Raw genomic sequence first — 22,138 nt, 5'->3', positions numbered from 1 at the left:
TCACACTGTAAAAAAAAAAAAAAAATAGTTGAGAATACTTCAAATTTGCAGGCAACAGGCTGCACTAAGACTTTTATGTTGTGCCAATGATGAACTATTTTTTAAAGGATTCTTCACCATTGCGGGATAGGGGGAATTTTGACATTCTAGTTTCTAACTCCACAAAAACAAGGCAGAAAGGCTTGAAAAAAATTAAGGTGTAACATAGTCAAATGTTTTATCAAACAATAAAGTTTGGTGATGATCGGCTTCGGTTTCCGGACCTGGTGATCCAGAATATACAAAAACATAGGGAAAATAGAAAATGTGTCAGTGTGAGGTGACAAATGAAGCTAGAGATGCACAACTAACACCAAATTGTAGCTGAATCTGTACTGATTCAGTAAGGTGTCATCAGATTTGATGTAGCTTCAAATGTTATGGAGCTAGTTCCAGAAGAAAACCGCCATTACTGAAAAATCATTTTTATACAATAACTTTTCAACTAATAAAGACATAAAAGTGATTCCAAATTCTAGTGGTATGTTTTCATGGTCAAGGATGTCAAATATACAGGAAAGAAAAGTGTATGTATCATAGTTTTGGTTGTAACACTGAATTGTTGAATAGATCACTGTGCCAAGGAGGGAATCTCTTTAGGGTCAGTGACCCTATGGCCTTGGCGGAGGTTTGCACTCTCTGAGTACTTCTAGGGTTAGGGTACTGCAAATTTGATGTATTCTCAACTATTGTTTTTTGTTTTTTTTTTACAGTGCAGTAGTAAAAAAAAGTTTCATCTGCTGTGACTGGATAGCATGTATCCTTAGCGCTTCGCATCAGTTTATTGCATCTTGCACCTTTCCCAGAAGCTACTGTCATCTGGGCACTGATATTGATATTGCATGTGCTTATAGACAAAAACAAGAGACAAAATTCAATTTATTATTCAACTAAACTGCAAATATATGAATTTTTTAACATTTATGAAACACTTCTCTAAATAAATAACAGTAAATTCTGAAATAGAACTATTTTTTAAGTGTTGCATACTGACCCTATGGCCTTCTTTCCTTTATATTTGACATCCTTGACCATGAAAACATACCACTAGAATTTTGAATCACTTTTATATCTTTATTAGTTCAAAAGTTATTGTATAAAAACAATTTTTCAGTAATGGTGGTTTTCTTCTGGATCTAGCTCCTTAACATTTGAAGCTACATCAAATCTGATGACACCTTACTTCAGTACAGTCTAATCTAATCAGTACAAATTCAGCTACAATTTGGTGTTAGTTGTGCATCTTTAGCTTCATTTGTCACCTCACACTGACACATTTTCTATTTTCCCTATATTTTTCCATATTCTGGATCACCAGATCCGGAATCCGGATCCGATCATCACCAAACTTTGTTGTTTGATAGAACATTTGACTATGTCACACCTTCATTTTTTCAAGCCTTTCTGCCTTGTTTTTGTGGAGTTAGAAACTAGAATGTCAAAATTCCCCCTATCCCGCAATGGTGAAGAATCTTTAAAAAATTCCTGGATCCGGATCGTGATCCGGATCACCACTAAAATTTAATCACTTGTTCCTCTTGTCATTTCCAACCACTCCACAGAATTTAATCAAAATCCGTTCAAAACGTTTTGAGTTATCCTGCTGACAGACAGACAAACAAACAAACTCCTTGGCGGAGGTAATAAAATGCCCTGTCCTAACCTTTTTTCTTGGAAAACGCTACAGGCCTCAAATGTAGGAATGGATATATATTAACAAAAAATAAATAAAAATAAAGCTGATCTCACAAAAAATTAAATATGTTGGTTTCATACAGTCTGCAGTTACAGAAATAGAAGACAAAGTAAATGTCAGGATCATTGTTTCCATCACCACATTTTGAAAAACTATAAGACCACAGGCCATGCATTATTTATGTTTTGTGTCTTTTAGTGACTTTTTTTATTTTTTAATTTGGATTAAGGCAATAAGTACCTCCCTGTATTACCACAGATGAACTGTGTCTGTTGCCACATCTTCTGAAATAAAATTGCAAAATTTTACCACCCACACAGGAGAGTGACAGTATTAACTTTTTCATGAAGTGATACGAGGTCTATTAGATAAGAAACCGACACTTTTTTTTTTAACTATATGGATTTGAAGGACGTGCGATTACACCAATCATGTTCCAACTTGTCCGTTGTTTCCAACAGAGGTGTTTTTCCTGTCGCGACCCCCCGCGGTCGGGTCCGGCCCGACATGCGACTCTGCCCGCACGTTCTTTCATTACAAAATGTCCGTTAACAATGGAATGTCTGAATAAACTCCTCATGCTGACTTCTTCTGAAAGTTCTCTGTTCTCTGACGACTTACTGGGTCAACAGAGCCTGAAATGTGGAAGTTTTCAACTTGAAACGGCGAGATGCTGCCGCCTCGAAGCGCAGATAACCGTCAGCCGTCCTTATGGCGACACTACCAGACCAAAATCTCTCATCAGCTGTTAAAGTTTTTACAGGAAACCAGCTGAATTTATCGAATGGTGTCCACTCAGTTGTGCCTTACAGTTTTGAAAAAATTTTGATCAAACAAAGCAGCAGTCGCTGAGCCATTCCTAAACAATGAAGAAAAAAAAAAATCGACGAGAGGGTGGGCCACTCCTCACTCAAAGACTGCCCACAGGCGAATGACGTAACCGACAGGCGTGAAAAAACTCTCGCATGCCCATGAGGGTTCAAGCATGTCTGATGTAATCACACAATTCAAATCCATATGGTTTTTGAAAAAAATAATGTCGGATACTTTTCTAACAGACCTTGTATGTCACAGCAAAGTAGATGTGATAAATATTTAATCTGAATCTCAGTCCCAGAAAATGTTGAGATGTAATGATTTTTCTATTTTTTTTATTTTTCTATTTCTATTCTCTCGTATGTTGGAATATTAAAGTTAAAGTACTTACAAACAAAAGAAGTATGACAGGTTTTTATTAAGTGACAAGTCAGAGCAAAGTACAGTGACGAAAATAAGTATCTGAACACCCTGCAATTGCTCGCACCATTTGACAGTAAAATGTTTAATGCCTGCATTCCAGCAAATACTTTTACTGTGAAAGGCATGCTGTCATTGTGTTCCTTGTGACTTGAGTTTAATTGACAACACTGAGAAGACCTTAGTTACAATTAGATTACATTAAATTAGATGGAATTTTATTGTTGCCTTGGGAAAACTTCCTCAGGGAAATTAAGGTTCCAGCAGCATTGTACAACAGCAAACAGGGTAAGAAGCACACAAAGCATCAAAAGTGGAAAAACAAAACAGTTTGCAAATATAAATACAAATGCACAATACAAATACCAGACATACTAACCAATAATGGTTTACTGGCTACTACACAGTAAATTCACTAGTGTAAAACTAACACTGACAGTGTTAAATTAACACTGCCAGTGTACATATGGTCCTACTCAGTGGGACCATATGTGCACTGGCAGTGTTGATTTCACACTGGTGATTTTACTGTGTATTTTGCCTCTCCTTCCCGTCCTCTGTCTTCCTGTTACTCCTCCTCCCCCTGAGTGAGGAGTTGGACAGTCTGATGGTCTGAGGGACAAAGGAGTTTTTCTGTCTGTTGGTCCTGCACTTGGGAAGGACGCAGCGACATTTAGTGCTGTTGTGAACACATCACAGGAAGTCGACAAGGCTGTACGTGATTGTCTGAGTAAAGGAGTACAACTTGCTGAATGCAGTGCATGCAGTGTAGTTTGTCTAAATTTTTAAGAACTCCAAAAAAGTGGAATGAGAATGACAGCAAAAAGCTAAGAGTCAAAACAACAAGCTAAGAGTCAAAACAACAAGCATATGCTGATTATTGCAAAAACATTTCACACACTGTTTTGTATACATGATTTCATTTTATTTCATTGTTCCTTGTCCAGATGTCCAGTTCTTTCTCAGAATGTTTGATTAGTTTGTCAGTACTTTTGCTGTAACAAAACCAATAAGAGCACATGCACCTCCAACAATATAAACCCATGAGCGGTTCGTCTTGGATTCCATCTTTTTGTCAAAGCTGGCTTCCTGGTCTTCCAGCTGTTTTCTGAATTTTGCTTCTTGTTCGTTAAGTTTGTTTTGGGCTTCGGTCTTCTGAGCCTCCATCTGCTGTTGGAAGTTTGCTTCCTTTTCTCTCATCTCTTTGTTGTGCTCTTCCCTCAATGCTTCCAGCTGTTTTTTAGCATTCCTGCTCTGAGCTTCCTTCATTTGGTGGAATTGAGCATCTTGATCCTTAAGCATTTTTGCAGCAGTGGTCTTCTGAACCTCCAGCTCTTTTTGGAAGGTTGCCTGCTTTGCTTTGAGATATTTCTGGTGCTCTTCCCTCAGTGCTTCCAGGGCTTTTTTGGCATCGCTTTTCTGTTCTTTCAACATTCGCCGGAATTGAGCTTCTTGATCTTTCTGCTCTTTTCCGACGTTGGTCTTCCAAGCTTCAAGCTCCTTTTGGAAGTTAACCTCCTGTGCTCTGATGTCTTTGTTGTGCTCTTCCGTCAGTGAGTCAAGGTCTTTTCTGGCTGCACTGCTCTGAGCTTCTTGCCTTTGTTGGTACTGGGCTTCTTGTTCTTTCAGCTCTTTTAAAGTGTTGGTCTTGTGATCTTGGAGCTCCTTTTGGAAGCATGCAGCCTTTGCTTGGAGTGCTTTGCTGTGATCTTCCCTCAGTGCTTCCAGCCCTTTTTTGGCATTACTGGTGTGAAGTTCCAGTTGTTGCTGAAATTGTGCATCTTGCTCTTTCAGCTTTTTTTCAGTGTTGGCCTTCAGGTTTTTCACCTTTGCTAAATACCTTGCCTCCTTGGCTTGCAGCTCTTTGTCACGATTTTCCGGGATAGCTGCCAGCTCCTTCTTGAAATTAATTTTCAGAGCTTCCAGCTCCTGTGTCAGGTGTGCTCGCTCTTCTCTTATTTCCACCAACTCCTTTGGAGGCTGTTTAGTGATCACTATCAATATCTTGGGAGGTTTAACAGGCTGTTCAGCGTCCATCTTCACTGTGCTGTCCTCCACCTGAGGAGGACTCACAGGTGGTTCAGCAGATGGTGTTGGTGTGCTGAGTTTGACCTGACCAGGTTTAACAGGCGGTTCAGCGGCCATCTTCACTGTGCTGACCTCCTGTTCATTGTCCGGCGTCTGCCTCCATGAAGGTGCAGTCATCATCAACTCATGCTTTTTCTTCTTCTCTTCATACAACTGTGTAACACAAAGAAAAAAAATAATGCAGTGTTTCATTTTCATCTGATTTCTGAGCAGCACTGAAGTACATTCATTCATTTTCTGACACTTATTCAGGTCCATGTCAAGGTGGCAGTAGGCCAAGAAGCTCACCCAATGCTTCCCAATCATTGGCTACATTATCTAACTGCATGTGGGGAATCCCGAGATGTTCCTAAGCCAGCTAGGAGATATAATTGTGCCTGTAAGATGACCGGGGGCAAACAAAAACCCACCTCCCAGTGTTTGACAGTCTGCTGAAATGTCTGATAAAAAACTTTTTTTTGAGAAGTTTAGACTCACAACATGTAATGTCATTTGCTCAAAAATGGGCAACCAGACTCACCTTCTCCTTCGGGTCTTTATAACAGAGTTCGGGTTCAGTTGCTGCAATGAAATCATATAACGTGGAAGGCCTGGCAAATTTCGGTGGTGGCCCTGCATTACCACTGCACAGCTTTGGAGCACCATTCTTATTCTTATTCTTCTTCTTCTTCTTTGTAGAAGGTTCAGGTGTTCCCAGCCCTAAGGTCTTCTAGAATTTTGTGAAGGAAGAACATGAGAACATAAACCTTCCATCCCTGGTTCTCAAGAACATGCAACAAAATGTGTCCACATGCTAAACTCTGTGTGTGTGTGTGTGTGTGTGTGTGTGTGTGTGTGTGTGTGTGTGTGTGTGTGTGTGTGTGTGTGTGAGAGAGCGAGAGAGACAGAGATGCTTAGATTCTAACAAAAAGTAAATGTTTTGGTTGTATCTACACCACATTTGGTGTGCTGATGGCTCGGGGTCCCTGGGATCCATGCGTATTCAAAAGAACATTCACAATTTCATTTTTACAAGTTAAAATCAAACACGAATTCAAATGACAAAATTAGAAAAACTTACCTTTGATTGTGTTATGCAAAACATTTTACTTGTCTGATGATCAGTTTCCATGAAAAGTCGTCTGGTTAATGATCAGCTTCTTTTAAAGTGAGTCTTCTTGGTTGCTGAGAAAGATTAAAGTATAAATAGATTAAAGCACAAAAACAGACTATCAGTGATTTACTTACTGCCTTTAATATCTGCTATTGATAACACCTGCCCCACTGTACATATAACAAAGCCTCCTTATGTGAACTGCATGGCCTTTGTGAAATTACAAAGCCTCATCCATGACCACATGCCCTCTGTGACATCACAAAGACACTGCTGTCAAAAAAAGTAAAGGCTATGTTGCTACCAGTGTTGCCACAGTTACTTTATTAGGAGCTGCTGACAACTTCTAACTAATAAGTAATGTAATAAGGTAACTAATAATCTAACTTGGTTACTCTTAAGACTGAGTAATCAGCAATGTAATTAATCAGCAAAGTAACTAATAGTTACATTCAGCAGCTGCCGACAAGTTGTCCTCAGCTGCTAATGACGTAACTGTATAAATTAAGTGTAAAATGTAACTGTTTAACGTAACTAATAAAGTCGCTTTCAAAGTTACTGTGGCAACACTGGTTGCTATATAAAGATTTTCATAATAATATTATCAAAAGTAAAATGTAATGGAATCTATTTATTTTAATCTTGTTCAATGATTACTCATAGCAAAGTTAAACAACATCAGATAGTTATTGTTGCTCGCACCATTTAACAATAAAATGTTTAATGCCAGCATCCCAGCAAATACTTTTACTGTGAAAGGCATGCTGTCAGTGTTCCTTGTGACTGAGTTTGACTTGACAACACTGACAAGACCTAAATTAAAATTAGATTCGATTATATTAGACAGAACTTTATTGATCCCTTGGGAAGACTCCCTTGAACTGAGGTTTCAGCAGCATTATATAGCAGCACACAGGGTATCAAAAGTGGAAAAAAGAAAAACAGTTTCCAAATACAAATACACAATACTAGAAGCACTCAGAGTGCAAACCTCCACCAAGGCCATGGGGTCACTGACGCCATAACATCTACACACCATGGAATTATTGAACCTAAAAAAGTCTAACAATGATGTTTACTCAGTAGTAAAAAAAAGTTTCATCTGCTGTGACTGGATAGCATGTATCCTTAACGCTTGGCATCACAGTTTATTGCAACTTGCACCTTTCCCAGAAGCTACTGTCATCTGAGCACTGATATTGATATTGCATGTGCTTATAGACAAAAACAAATAGACAAAATTAAATTTATTATTCAACTAAACTGCAAATATATGAATTTTTTAACATTTATGAAACACTTCTCTAAATAAATAACAGTAAATTCTGAAATAGAACTATTTTTTAAGTGTTGCATGTGCTACATAATGAAGTGCACCTTCTATATATTCAGTGAAGTGCACCGAAGCAGAATATATGCGACAGTAAGGTGCTGATGTCAGCCTCTGGCTTTTCTGGATCCTAGGCGTGATTCATCAACACCTGGGAGTGGGTTTTGCACCTTGTGTACTTTGTTCAGTGATGTGCACTGAGCCAGAACTTAACCACTGCTGAGTATACTGCTGACTCATCACTTTGCTTTTGCTAAGTGAAGTAATCAGGATAGTGATATTCATTGCCACTAAAATATAATAATGCCAAATGATAGTCCTTCATCTAATAAATTCATTGTGCTCCCCAGCCCTGTATAGTTTGTCATGAGGGATTTCCTCTTTGCAGTGTGTTGTATTTGACATCGTTTACTAACAAGGCCATAGGGTCACTGACCCTAAAGAGATTCCCTCCTTGGCACAGTGATCTGGCCTCAGCACCAAGAAGCGATCACTACACCTAAAGTAGTCCCACAGAAATGAATAACTGCACTGCAAAACAACGCATGACTTGCTGATGTAATAAAGTGACAATATTTTAAGTCACACGAATGGCAAAAATTCTAACTAAATCACGATTACTTATCCTCTCACTGACGCATGCGTGTGGCTTCGCGCCATGTTGGATGCCTTCATGTTTACATCCGTGAAACCTCGAAAGTAGTCCGGCAGCCCCACAAGCTTATCTTGCAGCGATGACCTGCCACAGTCAGTCAGAAGCTGCAGGCAGTGTGCTAATTTCCGCTAACAAAAACATTAGCTTTGATAATTATCAGTTATCAGATTATCTGAACAGTGCCCACCACTGCAACTAACGTTATCGACACCTGACAGAGCAGACTTGTGTGAGTTTTATCCTGCTTGTCCAACAAACATCCACTAAAACCTTTGCGTAGAATACAGCCAGATTTTATCCAGAGTTCTTCCCACCAGGATTGCTGGTGTTTATTAGCTGTGTGTTATGCTACATTTTATTTATTTATTTTTGATGGTGTTTTCACAATTGATGGTCTGCCATGTTTCTTCATCTCCACAATGCTAACACTATCATATGTATTGTCGTAAATGGCATGCTGGGAAACTGTCACTGCATCTTGTTGCAATTTTTGCCCATGTGGTTCAAAATTATAAATGAATTCCAGGATTTTTTCTTTTTTTTTTTTTTTAAACAAATTGGGGAAATGAGATTGTGAATCCTTTATTTGAATATTTTGGAATAAAATTATTGTGCACAATAAAAATCTGTTTGTTACTTCAAGCATTAAATAAATGTAAAAATTTTTATGTATCCAGTTGATGTTGAACTCGACACAAAATGTGTGTATTTAAATGTTTTCCCTCCTTCAGTGGCTAAACTAGAAACCAATAATAACGAAATTCATTTAAATTTCATCATGACACAGCGGCGTTTATCACTGTCATCACTTAAAATCCAGTCAGGTCCAAAAATATTTGGACTTTTGTTATTTTTGATCCTCCTGCTTTAAATTAACAGGAATCACATAACATTTTTAATGGTCCAGAAGTAACTAAATGAATCCTAACGAGTCAGTGATGAGTTGATTGTGGATTAGAGGAGGTTCTTCAGGATGTGTTCCACAGCATCTGGGAAACTGTCACATGTCAGGTGTGGAGGAGGGTGGATTTTATTCTCGTCTCCTTCTCTGTATTTGCCTGAGAGAACACAAAGACAAGGGGAAAAGCACACAGAGCGCACTCTATCAAGGCTCAAAACATTTAGGCACCAGACTGAGTTAATCCTCTCCCTCCCAACTCTTCTGTACTTTGGTGCACGTGAAACCATCTGATAAGACCGATGATTAAGTTGTGCACATATCATTCATCACAGAACCTACTGTGGACAAACTGTATCTGCATGAATTACCGACCAATTCCTATTTAAGTCAAAATGGGAGCCTTGCTACTGTCAAGACATGAAGTTTGTAAAATGTGTTAAAAAAAAAAAAAAAAATTATAATTTTGCCTGGGAGGATGAAACGTACTCATGGGTCAACCTTAAACTCTGCAGTTTGAAATTATTGACAGCCATAACATGGCATTTTGCCTGGAAATAATTAAAACACTGTGACTGCTGGGTCCTAATGAGATCACAGAGGAAATGAAGAAGTCAGCTCACCGGTTTTGACCAGAATACCCAGCATTCCTGCATTCTGAGCTCCACCCACATCATCTCTGGCATCCTATGAGAAAACGAGCAGACCAGCTTTTTAATAAAGTATGGTAAGAAAGTTTGATAAGAACAATCATGATCCAGAAACTGTGCTGCAGGTGGCGCTCACGATACGAGACCTCTGGGTATCCGTAAAGGACAAGTTCACTCCATCCCCCTATACAGTGTTCCCAAAAAGTTTTCACACATTTGAATTTTGTAATAACATATTAAAATAATAATAATAATTTAGGATTCTTCACACAACAAAATTTATAAAACTATGCTCTTTAAAGTCAAAGTGAAAACTAATCTCTACAACATGATGTAAATGAAATAAAATTATAAAAGCCAAAACAATGGCGTGCATAAGTATGGATACCTTAAGTGTAGCAACTCAATCATCGTTTATACAGGCAGGTTTCATTCAGTAATTCAGGGGAACAACACGTGAACATCTTCTTGGAGTTCATTTATATCAATCGTTAAGAAATACAAGCAATGTGGTGCTGGACAGTAAATCTGTGTGGAAGGGGCAGTTCTCAAAAACTGAGTGACTACACAAGAAGGAGACTTGTGAAGGAAGCCACCAAGACAGAAATTAGTGGACAGTGCAGTTTTTGTTTGTTGGATCACCAATCACAACTTCATCGTGGAGCAGAGAAGGACTTTCATACAACAAAATGAATCAAACCTAGGCTGGCATCTCCCATGTGCCTTCTAGCAAACTGTAGCTGAAATTAATGCCAAGTTTAGAGCAGAGATGGATGGATTACTTTTCCACGTATTAAAAACTTCATTTTAAGAAATCAATATACTTACATCTCCAATCATGACAGCTTCATCAGGGTGGCATCCTAAATCACACAGAGCCTATTTAAAAAAAGAACAAGTTTAAAAACTGTGTCTCTTAATGAAATATGCAGCGAATTTCAACTATTACAAAATAAAAGTCTCGTAATCAAAGTATTTTTGATGAATTACAAGAGCTGCTTAAAGGGCTAACCTGTGAGAAAAAAGCCTTTTCAGGTTTTCCTACAATAGTGGCTTTACAGTCTGTGGCGTACTCCAATCCTGCCACAAAGGGCCCGGGTCCGAGGGCCAAACCATCCTTACGCTTATAGTACCGGGCCTTATGGATGGCAATGAGAGGAGCTCCTTCCAGAACCATCCTGAGGACAAATGGAGACGATTAACAGGCTGTTAACAATCAGGAGAGAGGCACTGACCCAACGACACTACAGTTAAAAAATTAAACATTACAAACTATAATACTGTAGAGTAACAACAGGATGCATTTGTACACAAATAAACACTGATACGGAAATCACGGTGTTTGAAAAACAGATTAAATGGAAAAAAAAGTCAATTGAGATTTAAAATCTAAGAGATTGAAAAGCAAAAAAAAAAAAAAAAAAAAAAAAAGATTAAAAGAAAAAAATGCATTCAATAATCGCAAAACGGTTTAAAATTTTCACTCTCAGATTTGAAATACAAAATTAAGAGATTAATTGTGATATTGGTAACCACTGCTTGGTTGGCAGAGCGTTCACTGACCACACAGAAAAGGGTTTGGTCCCTGTGTGAAACTGAGCGTCTAACTGCTTGACCTCCGTGCACACTGACTGACGCAAGTGTGAGAGGAAATAATGAAGAAAAAGAAGAAGAAAGAATAATCTGTCAGAGGGATGAGGTGTCCTTCATGAGACTGCTCACACTGTCACGCAGGAAAAAATATTAAAATGTTTGGTGTGAGTGAGTTCACACCTGAACGCCTCATTGAGGGTTCGGTAGTTGAAGTGTTCTGGAGCGAGTCCAATGACAACGGCGTTCGGCTCTGATGTGTCAATTCCTACAAACAGGACACACACAGAGTGGATTATTTACATCATCAAAATTAAAGCAAAAAGGTGCACATTTTCTTCATTTTTATCACTCACTCACCACTCATCTTCAACCGCTTTTCCGGGTTCGGGTCACGGGGGCAACAGCTCCAGCAGGGGACCCCGAGGCGTTCCCAGGCCAGTGTGGAGATATAATCTCTCCACCTAGTCCTGGGTCTTCCCAGGGGTCTCCTCCCAGATGGATGTGCCTGGAACACCTCCCTTGGGAAGTGCCCAGGAAGCATCCTTACCAGATGCCTGAACCACCTCAGCTGGCTCCTTTCAACACGTAGGAGCAGCGACTCTACTCTGAGCCTCCCACAGATGACCAAACTTCTCACCCTATCTCTAAGGGAGACACCAGCCACCCTCCTGAGGAAGCCCATTTTGGCCGCTTGTACCCGCAATCTAGTTCTTTTGGTCATGACCCAGCACTCCGTAGGTGAGAGTAGGAACGAAGATTGACCAGTAGATCGAGAGCTTCACCTTTTGGGTCAGCTCCCTTTTCGTCACAACAGTACGGTAGAGCGAATGCAATACCGCCCCTGCTGCGTCAATTCTCCGGCCAATCTTACGCTCCATCATCCCCTCACTCGTGAACAAGACCCCGACGTACTTGAACTCCTTCACTTGGGGCAAGGCCGTATTCCCTACCCGGAGTAGGCGATCCATCGGTTTCCAGCTGAGAACCATGGCCTCAGATTTAGAGATGCTGATCCTCATCCCAGCTGCTACACACTCGGCTGTGAACCGCTCCAGTGAGTCTTGGAGGTCACCGGCCGATGAAGCCAACAGGACCCCATCATCTGCAAAAAGCAGTGATGAGACACTGAGCCCACCAAACCGGAAACCCTCCTCCCCCCGACTACGCCTCGATATCCTGTCCATGAATATCACAAACAGGATTGGTGACAAGGTGCAGCCCTGGCGGAGGCCAACCTCCACCAGAAATGAGTCCGACTTACTGCCAAGCACCCGAACACAGCTCTCGCTTTGCGAGTACAGAGATTGGATGGCCCTGAGAAGGGACCCCCTCACTCCATACCCCCACAGTATCTCCTGGGGTACCCGATTATACGCCTTCTCTAAGTCCAAAAAACACATGTAGACTGGATGGGCATACTCCCAGGCCCCCTCCAGGATCCTTGTGAGAGTGAAGAGCTGGTCGGTTGTTCCATGACCAGGATGGAACCTGCATTGTTCCTCCTCAATCAGAGGTTCGACCATCGGCCGAACCCTCCTTTCCAGCACCCTGGAGTAGACTTTACCAGGGAGGCTGAGTAGTGTGATGCCCCTGTAGTTGGCACACACTCTCTGGTCCACCTTGTTAAATATGGGGACCACCACCCCAGTTTGCCACTCCTTAGGCACTGTCCCAGACCTCAACGCAATGTTGAAGAGACGTCTCATCCAAGACAGTCCCTCGATACCCATTTATTTTCATTTATTTGCAAAATGAAGACTTTGAATGTTGAATGAGATATTTTATTTTACTTCCTTTGGCCTTATTTTGACCTTTTACATGCTAAATAGATACGAAATTTGCTGTAACCAAAATAGATAATCTCTGCAGTTATAATAATAAAAAATAAAATCAAAATGAGGTAAACGAGCCAGTCAAATGTCCAATTTAGAAAGTAATTAAATATATTTTAAAATTGTTTTATCACATAAGAGCTCGTTTCTGATGGAAATAACACAGATCAGCACAGATCTAAAAAAAAGTTTTTTAAAATTAATAAATTGTTTTCAAGGAATTACAACTTTAGTCTCAATTTCAATGTTTGATTCATTAACAAGTGACTATGTAACTCAAAAGAAATTTAAAAATGTATCAATATCTCATGCTTATACTTGTCCTATTTTTTTTTTATTTTGCTATTTTATTCTTTTGACTAAATTCCTAACTAACTGATTTATTTAAATATAATCTTTAGATAATTTATAAAATATTTTACTTTTATCCTTTCATCCTGGCAAATGGTTTGAAAGCTGCCACATAAAATAATCCATTTTGAATTAATAGATAAATCTCTACGTGCACACTCAGCTTTTTACCTGTGAAGTCTTCCAGCGCACTGTCATCTACCAACAGCAGGGGGCGGTGTCGCTTCTGCTCTAACAGACTCCTGGCAGCACTTAGAGAGGTGAAGATCTCTTTTTCCTGCAGCAAACCATGATTTAATATTTAACATTTCTCTTATAATAAAAAACGATTGAGTATCTGTGACACATTTACAAATTAATTGTTCACGGAATTTCATTCTAATTACAACGTTAGAGGTGATCATTCAGGATCTTATTTTTCTTTTTACCTGGACAGCGAAGTTGAGACGGTGCAGTCGTTCCAATAAGATCTTTTTACTCTCTTTGGTCGTGTTGGTCACAAACTTGACAGCAACAGACGTTTGTCGTAACCTAAAAACACCAAAAACAAATACGATGTTACATTAAAACCTCACTGATACAAATAAACAAAAGTGTTGTTTTGAAACCGCTAAATGATGTGTGATCAGGATCAGACTTGCCTGGTGTAAATCACGGCCAATTCAGATCATCACCACTTAACCACACATTTACTCACCTGAATAAAACCTATAACAGAGCTGAAAAAACCCCTAGAGGACAGTAACAGCATTTCGGGTGACATTACATCATCAGAACAGGTGAGGGGGCGGGGTCTAGTGACATCAGCAAAGCAAAGGAAGAAGCAGCAAACAGAGGCACAAAAGAAAACTGGACCAGGAAATTGAAAACATACTTCCATTTTGGAGCCAAAAAATAGCAGAACCTCACATCAGACCCACAGTGACTCTTCAGTTGGTTCTGCTGGGAAATGTGACTTGGTGTTGTTCCCCAGATTTGAGCACCAGAATTTATATTAATATGAATGGGCGTGGCCCCATTTAGTACTTAGTAATATTTATCAGTAGCAACAGTTTGCCTTAATTTTTTTAAATTTGCAAAATTCCATCCCTCAACCACAAATTTAATGCATCAGTCATAAGTTTTGTACGAGTGCTAGTACTCATAGACCCTGCGCTGTAATGCAGAATGTGCTTTCTTCACATCCACTGAGCCACCAGAGTTTGGGGAGGGGCACTGTCAGGTGGGATGGAGGAATTTTACGTCACAAATTTTACACAACATCCACTTTAACATGCAGCAGGATTTGCTTACAGAATAGATCTGCCCAGCCTGCTGGAAAACTGTGGACCTGGCAACTCTGGAAGTGACTTGGGCTGAGTGCTAAGTCCTTATGAAGATCTGACCTTCCTAGACCGTGAAGGCCAAACCAATGGTTCTGAAATTAGATGTCGATCTGACTGAGCATTTCTGAAATTGCATCATTCGCATTTTGGCCCTTCCCCCTACTGCCTAGCAACCATGACAGCTGCATGCGACAAGCTAGCGTAGTGTGCGTAACCCTTAGCTTAGTCATTATTTTTCTTATTTATACTTACTTGTTTATACTTATTATCTATACTATAGCAGGAGTTGCCTCTTACTTGTGATTTACTTACATCTTTTGCTTGCGATGGACTATGAAATGCGAGTTATGCACTGCAGGGGCTTCATTGTGGTACGTGCTACTTGAAAAAGCAGAACCTGATCTAGGAACTGTGATAAAGTTGTGAGTGGATGTGGATTCTAACAGCTGCCAGGTTCACACTGGTAGTGCAAATACAAACAGGAAATAGTCCCAGGATCTGTTTAGTCCAACCAGCATTTGGTCCACAGGTGCTGAACAGACATGAGCTGAGAACTGGAACTTCTGACTCAGGCACACTGACTCGTAGTGAAACCAGCTAAAACCTCCGGGTTCTTGCGCCCTGTCGTGGTTCTGGTCCCACTGTAGCCTACCTGTTCAAGGCTTCCTGAGCCCCGGGAATAGCCGTGTCATCAATGTGCAGCGTTCCGCTCAGGTCGATGAGCACGGCCTTCAGTGCTCGTCTTCCCGCCATGCCAGCGGAACTGCAGAGGACCACACCTGAAAGCGAACCAAGCGTTGGACAGCATGCATGATTTTGAAATTCACTGATTGAACGACAGGAAGAAGGTGGAGTGTAAATGCAGCTCAGGTCGGTTTTTAAAAGCTTATTCTTTGATTTATTAATTTAGAGCTTAATGTAATCATGATCATAATCGTGCTTCACGTCGGTGGGATTACAGCATCAGGACAAATCGAGGAGATTACTAACCCAAACGTGGTTGGTCTTCTGCCTGGATCCAGATTTTAGGATTGTAGCCTCCCTCATTATTTATAAATGCTTGAATTTCTGTCATGTATTTATCAAAGTAAGGCTACAATTAATGCTCTTAATGCTTCACGAGGAACAGATTAAATGCACATCACAACATATTATATGTATTTAGCTCAAAGCTAATAAGAGTTTTCAGTTAGAACAAAACTCAAGCTAACTCTGCTCCAGGCGCCATGTTGACACCCAAATACATCATCAGGTTCCATCAATCCTCAGTGTTCTTTAAATTTATCTCACCTCCGTCCATAGCCTGTCTCACCTTCAACCATAGCCTGTCTCACCTCCGTCCATAGTCTGTCTCACCACCAACCAGTCCGTCTGCTCTCTATCCAGAGCCTATCTCACCTCCGTCCATAGCCTGTCTCACCACCGTCCAGAGCCTGTCTGCCCTCTGTCCATAGCCTGTCTCACCTCCATCCAGAGCCCATCTTCCCTCTATCCATAGTCTGTCTCATCTCCATCCCGAGCCTGTCTCACCTCCGTCCATAGCCTGTCTCACCTTCAACCATAGCCTGTCTCACCTCGGTCCAGAGTCTGTCTCCCCTTCTCCTTCCCACGAGTTTTCTTCCTTCACTCTCTTCCCCTTCTTCACCTCTAAAGTCATCCTCCTGCACCTCCTCCACTGATTTTCTTTTCCACACAAACACTTCATAAAGTCTGAGTCACACTACTGTTGTTTTAAACGTACAAACAGAATATTAAGTACAGCGGTGCACAAAATCCTTAACAACTCTTCTTCTTCTTCGTGTTTAATGGCGGTTGGCAACCAGCTTCAATGGAGCATTACCGCCACCAACAGGACTGCAGCATAGGTCAGGAGTCTAACAGCCCCAAAACCAAAAAAAACAAAAAACATTGACTCATATCCTGTGTAGTAATCCGGTATTCCTCAGATAGTCACAAAAGTATATGAAGCAGCTCCCACCAGACCCTAGCTGAAGCATGTCCTGTAAACTGACAACTACTTGTCTCCCCAGCAGCCGACTGGACAGTAGTCGCTGATGCTGTTGGTACTTTGGACACCGTAGAAGAACATGTTCTACGGTCTCCTGAGTGTCACCACAGTCGCAGGTTCCATCAACATGTTTACCAATCTTAAACAGTGAGCTATTCAGTCCTGTGTGACCAAACTTCAGTCTCGAAAACACATCCTCCTCCCTTTTGTTCCTGAACGTGCACCTGCCCCTGCCAACAGTACGCTGAACAACATAAAAGTGGTGCCCCGTGTGCCCTGCATCCCATAGATGCTACCACTTGCTGATGGCTTTAGCTTTGATCAAACTCTTTAGTTCAGCTCTACTGTGCCTGATGTCAAGATCTATAGTGGACATCCCTGCTGCCTGTTTAGCAAACTTATCAGCCAGCTCATTCCCTCTAACCCTGATATGAGCTGGGACTCATACAAATGCTGCGAGAGTGCCCGAGTTTGTGAGATTATTCGCCGAGGAAACTATGCCATATACAAGGTCCTGTCGAGTGTCAGACTGTATGTTTTTAATGCTGAGTAATGCCGCACTGGAGTCAAATGCTATTACCGCATTCTCCATGGTATGAGCAGTCACCGAGTGCAGTGCCAGCCATATTGCCAGTAATTCTGCTGTGTAAACAGCAAGGGCGTCCATGATTCGTTTTGCTACCACAACAGATAACTGAGGAATGACACAGGCTACTCCAACCCAATCCAATCTGTGTATTTTGAAGCATCAACATAGATTACAGTAGCCTCACTGTACCTTTCACTCAGAAAGCACATGACCCTACCGTTATCCACCACACCCTCACGCTCCTCCAGCAGCCCCAAGTCAACTGTTGGATCTGTAATGAACCACGGTGAAGGCACCGAGAAGACTACAGTAGGTGAGACCTTAACTGTGGCCAGGTTCATATCCTCCACTTTCCGCTTGATCAACCATCCAAAGCTTCTGACAGCAGCAATCCCCCTCTCCTGACAGGGTGCCAACACTGACTGGGTCATATGGCTAGCATCATGTCCCTTTACAGTTTCCCAATACACTAGAGCCAGTTGATCTCTCCGAAGGTGTAACGCATCTCACCCATCTCAACCTGGAGGGCTGCAACTGGAGTAGTTTTCCTGGCTCCGCAGCATAGACGAAGGGCTTGATTTTGAACTACATCCAGCTGTTTCAGTGTAGTCGTAGAAGCTGACCCATACACCATGCAGCCATAGTCCAACACCGACCTTATAAGACCAGTATAAATGGCCTTCAGGGCCGACCTGCTGGCCCCCCAGTCCACACCACACAAACACCTCATCACCTCATCACATTTAACACCTTCTTACACTTAGCAATCATTTGGTCCACATGGACAGTCCATGACAATGTCCTATCCATCCACACACCCAGGTACTTAAATGACTCAACCTCCTCCATGGTCCTACCAGCAAGTTGCAATCTCAGGTTCGGCAGCTTTCTTTTCTTAGTAAAGATTTTGTTTTATCCACCGATATCCTAAAACCCCATTTAAGAGCCCACTCATGGACTGCATTTATGGCTGCTTGCATTGTATGCATAATGTAAGGCACATTCCTCCCCCTTTTCCAGATCGCCCCATCATCCGCAAACAGCGCCACACTCACACAGCCTTGAACGTCAACAAACATGCCGTCCACCATAATAGAAAACAATAATGGTCTGATAATACTCCCTTGTGGAGTACCGTTGTCCACATGATAGCAGGTACTCAAGGCCCCATTTACCTTCACCGTAATCGATCGATCAGACAGAAACACCTGCACCCACCGAAACATTCGCCCCTCAATGCCCAACTGTTGTGATTTAATGACAAGGCCATCCTTCCACAACATGTCGTACGCCTTTTCGATATCAAGGAAAACAGCTATCACAGATTCTCTGTTGTGCCTTTCTAATGTCATCCTCCAAACGAAGAAGCGGATCCATTGTCCCTCTGCCTTTTCTGAACCCGCTTTGGTAACTCTCCAGTTTACTGTTGCTTTCAATCCAGTATGCCAGTCTGTCATTTATCATTTTTTCCAGTCTTCCCCATATGAGACGTCAGGGCAATTGGCCTATAATTGCACGGCTTCGTAGGATCTTTACCAGGCTTCCTGATGGGAATAATAACAGCCATCTTCCACTCAATCGGAAGCACTCCTGCCTCCCAGATTTTATTATACAGGTGCAGCACCACATCCCTACCTCTGCCAGTCAAGTTCCTCAACATAGAATAGCATATGCCATCCCGTCCTGGTGTGGTGTCACCCAAGTTCCTCAGAGCTCTACTGAGCTCAGAGCTGGAGAAATTCACATTAAGAGCATCAGTTGCCCCACCTTCATCCCCAAACTCAAACCGATAAGACTTAACAGCGCACTCCCTACTGCTTCTTTCGGCCTGGGTCAAATTATCCATACTATGAACTTCAGCAAGTGTCCGTGCAATAAGCTCTGCCTTCTCTCCACTGTCAGTGATCACTTTCTGGCCATCCATCAGCACTGGGTACCCATACGCTTTCCCATCCCCCTTCATTTTCCTTATCATTCCCCAGATCGTCCCCACTGGGGTCGTCCAGCCGATCGGGTCACAGAACTTCCTCCAACAGGCCTTTTTTACATTTTTAACAGTTTTCCGCTCCAGTGCCTGGGATTTCTTATAGTTAATCAGGTTTTGGAAGCTGTGTGTCCTTTTCAAAAGCCTAAATGCTCTATTTCTGTCTTTCATAACCTGCTTGCACTCCGCCGTCCACCATGGAACAAGTCTACTCAGCAGTTTAGGCCTAGCCTTTGGGATTGCCAATGCAGCCGCAGTAAGTATACCACAGCTGATCTCCGTAACTAAAGTAGCAATATCCAGACTCGTATCCACCCTTAGCAACAAGTCTTCACTGACTGTCCTAAATTTATCCCAGTCCGCCTTGTTTATAATCCACTTCTCCCCTCTCACCCCAGAATCACATACAAACCGGACTCCTATCCGAGTGACAATTGGATAATGATCACTCCCAACAGTATTCTCTCGCAGGATGTCCCACTCACACTTATCAGCAACGTCCTTCGTTACCACAGTGCGGTCAATAGCTGATTCAGTACCCCTTACTATATCCACCCTCGTACCCGTTCCATCATTCATACAGATGAGCTCCTTGTCGCCAATAAACTCTTCCAAGGTTCTCCCATTACCATCATCCCTCCCTCCCCATAGTGTACTATGGGCATTAAAATCTCCACACCAGACAACCTTCCCTTGAACTCCCTTCCACATCTCCTCCAGCTGTTGACCTTTCACCACTTCCCTGTACTAAAGGCCGTTTCGTATGAAGGTGATCACCCCCCTCCCACCTTTACCCTCTTTCCTATCCAATCTCACAGCCGCGTATCCTTTAATTGTAAACTCCAGCTGTGGTATCAACCACGTTTCTTGAACACAGATGACATCTGGGCGGACATCAAAACCCTCTATGAATTTTTTAAATTCCTGCCCATTCGCAAGTAGACTCCTCGCATTCCACTGCAACAAAATAAACACCATCAGGCTGAACCAACCCATGCATGAGACTGAGACAGCTGGACATCATCATATAAAGTATCCCTCACTGTTTCCCAAGGAAAACCTGTAATATCCAAGTATTTCTCAGCTGCCTTGACAATAATTTGAATTCTTTCAGTCCGGCTTGCAGTCTGCGCTGAACAGTTAACTTCCACCATGAAGAGCACAAACGCATTTTTAACCACCACCAGTATTTGGCCAGTACATTTATCACAGGTTTTACATCCAACAGCATGTACCCCAGCTTTCGGCACCAGCACCGGTGCTGGCACCACCTTTGGTGGACTGACCTTCCTCGCAGCTTCCGCATAAGATAGACCCTGAGTCACTCGAACTCTGCACCTCCTGCATGCACTTGCTCACCTCACACCCTCGGTACGCTGAGCTGTGTTCACCTCCACAGTTACTGCACTTCAGTGCAGCCCCCGCGTCACACTGCCCATATTCATGTTCACCACTACATTTACTGCGTCGTTGCTTCCCCTTACAGACGGCCGCAATGTGCCCAAATTTCTGGCACCTGAAACACCGAAGAGGCGGTGGGATGTAAACCCTCACAGGAAAACACATACAGCCAATGAACACCCTGTCTGTGCGGATGCATCAAATGTCAGTACAAGTGAGAGACTGTCAGTCAACACTTCACTCCGACGAGTTTTCAGCCGTTTAGCGTCTTTTACCCTCACATTGGTGATGCTCTTCAACACACTGTCTATTGGCACACTTAATGGGACGTTAGATATCACACCCTTCACCAGTTGCTTGTCAAAAGCCACTGAACACTTCACTGTGGAACCGTTCAGTTGAGTAACTTTGGTCGCCTTCTGTTGCTGTTCCACATCCTTACACACTACCAACAGACACCCGTTTCGTAGTTTTTTAGCATACTTCACCTCCCCAATCTCCTTGTGTAACGCTCTCGTAAGGCGTATCAGACTCCAATCCGCAAACGTGGCCCCTGCCGGCATCTACCGAACAAACACTTTGCACTCCTCACTCCTGTCCGCCACACTAAATCTGTCGTCATCACCACTGGCTCGACGTGTGTGATTTTTCTTCCATTTAGTCCCCCTGTACTCAACCCAAGGTGCAGAACACCCGCTACCGTACATCTCCTCATCCCCACTTCCGGACACGTCAGTCTCATCCCCCTGCTTCTGACCACCCACAGTCCAGGTGTTGCCAACAGCCTCCACTTGGCCGCCGCTCGACGCAGACATCCTCCTCCAAGCCACCCCTACCTCCAACAGCTACTGCTAACGCAGAGACCGAAGCACAATATCAAACCAAGGTTTCCCGCCTCCTGAACAACTCTTCTTCTTCTTCTTGCAATTTATTGGCGGTTGGCATCCAGAATTTTGCATTACCGCCACCAACTGGAACTTAAACACAAATCTCCAAGCTGATGGCACAGAGAAGGAAAGTAGTCCCTCAAGAGAGAGCCTGGTCTCCCCCAGTTCTCTGACCTCTTCTAGCAGAATACGTCTTTCTATGCTGTACGCTCGGCAGGCTAACAGAACATGATGAACAGTCTCCATGTCCCCGCAGTTAACACACTGACCCGTAGCATGCTTGCCAATAATGTGGAGATTATGGTTCAGCCTAGTGTGCCCTATCCTAAGCCTTGTTATTACCTGCTCTTCTTTACGACTCCAACTACACTGTCTTCTAGTGAGAACCCGTTATTAAATCCTGAACAACTCACCAGCAGAAGCTCCTTTTCTGTTTCCTGAAACAATGACGTCATCTTCTTCACTCACATCTAAAATAGGCTG

The 22,138-nt window shown here is 42.2% G+C and overlaps 2 protein-coding genes and 1 long non-coding RNA gene across 3 annotated transcripts in view; all 3 read right to left on the bottom strand.

The window, feature by feature from the left end:
- LOC117529437 overlaps nt 1-6,908 on the bottom strand; it is an 8,524-nt gene extending 1,616 nt beyond the window's left edge. Inside the window, exons 1-2 of the long non-coding RNA XR_004566015.1 lie at nt 6,898-6,908; nt 3,489-3,499 (exon numbers count right to left, since the gene is read on the bottom strand). This is a non-coding gene — a long non-coding RNA (uncharacterized LOC117529437). The remainder of the gene's footprint in view (nt 1-3,488; nt 3,500-6,897) is intronic.
- On the bottom strand, nt 3,517-9,099 carry LOC117529434 (golgin subfamily A member 4-like). Its single transcript, XM_034192220.1, has 4 exons — nt 9,067-9,099; nt 6,120-6,223; nt 5,580-5,768; nt 3,517-5,212 (listed from the first exon to the last, which is right to left on the bottom strand). The coding sequence occupies exons 2-4, from the start codon at nt 6,168-6,170 to the stop codon at nt 3,947-3,949; spliced, it is 1,506 nt and encodes a 501-aa protein (XP_034048111.1). The 5' UTR covers nt 6,171-6,223; nt 9,067-9,099; the 3' UTR covers nt 3,517-3,946.
- Nucleotides 8,625-22,138, bottom strand: hdhd2 (haloacid dehalogenase-like hydrolase domain containing 2). The gene is made up of 9 exons (XM_034192222.1): nt 22,069-22,138; nt 15,439-15,565; nt 13,890-13,992; nt 13,633-13,738; nt 11,459-11,543; nt 10,698-10,863; nt 10,514-10,564; nt 9,659-9,722; nt 8,625-9,195 (listed from the first exon to the last, which is right to left on the bottom strand). The coding sequence occupies exons 2-9, from the start codon at nt 15,537-15,539 to the stop codon at nt 9,092-9,094; spliced, it is 780 nt and encodes a 259-aa protein (XP_034048113.1). The 5' UTR covers nt 15,540-15,565; nt 22,069-22,138; the 3' UTR covers nt 8,625-9,091.

The sequence above is a fragment of the Thalassophryne amazonica genome, chromosome 17, assembly GCF_902500255.1.
Source record: "Thalassophryne amazonica chromosome 17, fThaAma1.1, whole genome shotgun sequence".
NCBI classification, from domain to species: domain Eukaryota; kingdom Metazoa; phylum Chordata; class Actinopteri; order Batrachoidiformes; family Batrachoididae; genus Thalassophryne; species Thalassophryne amazonica.
The sequence above is the reverse complement of the archived record's forward strand: the minus strand, read 5'-3'. Positions and strand labels throughout refer to the sequence as shown.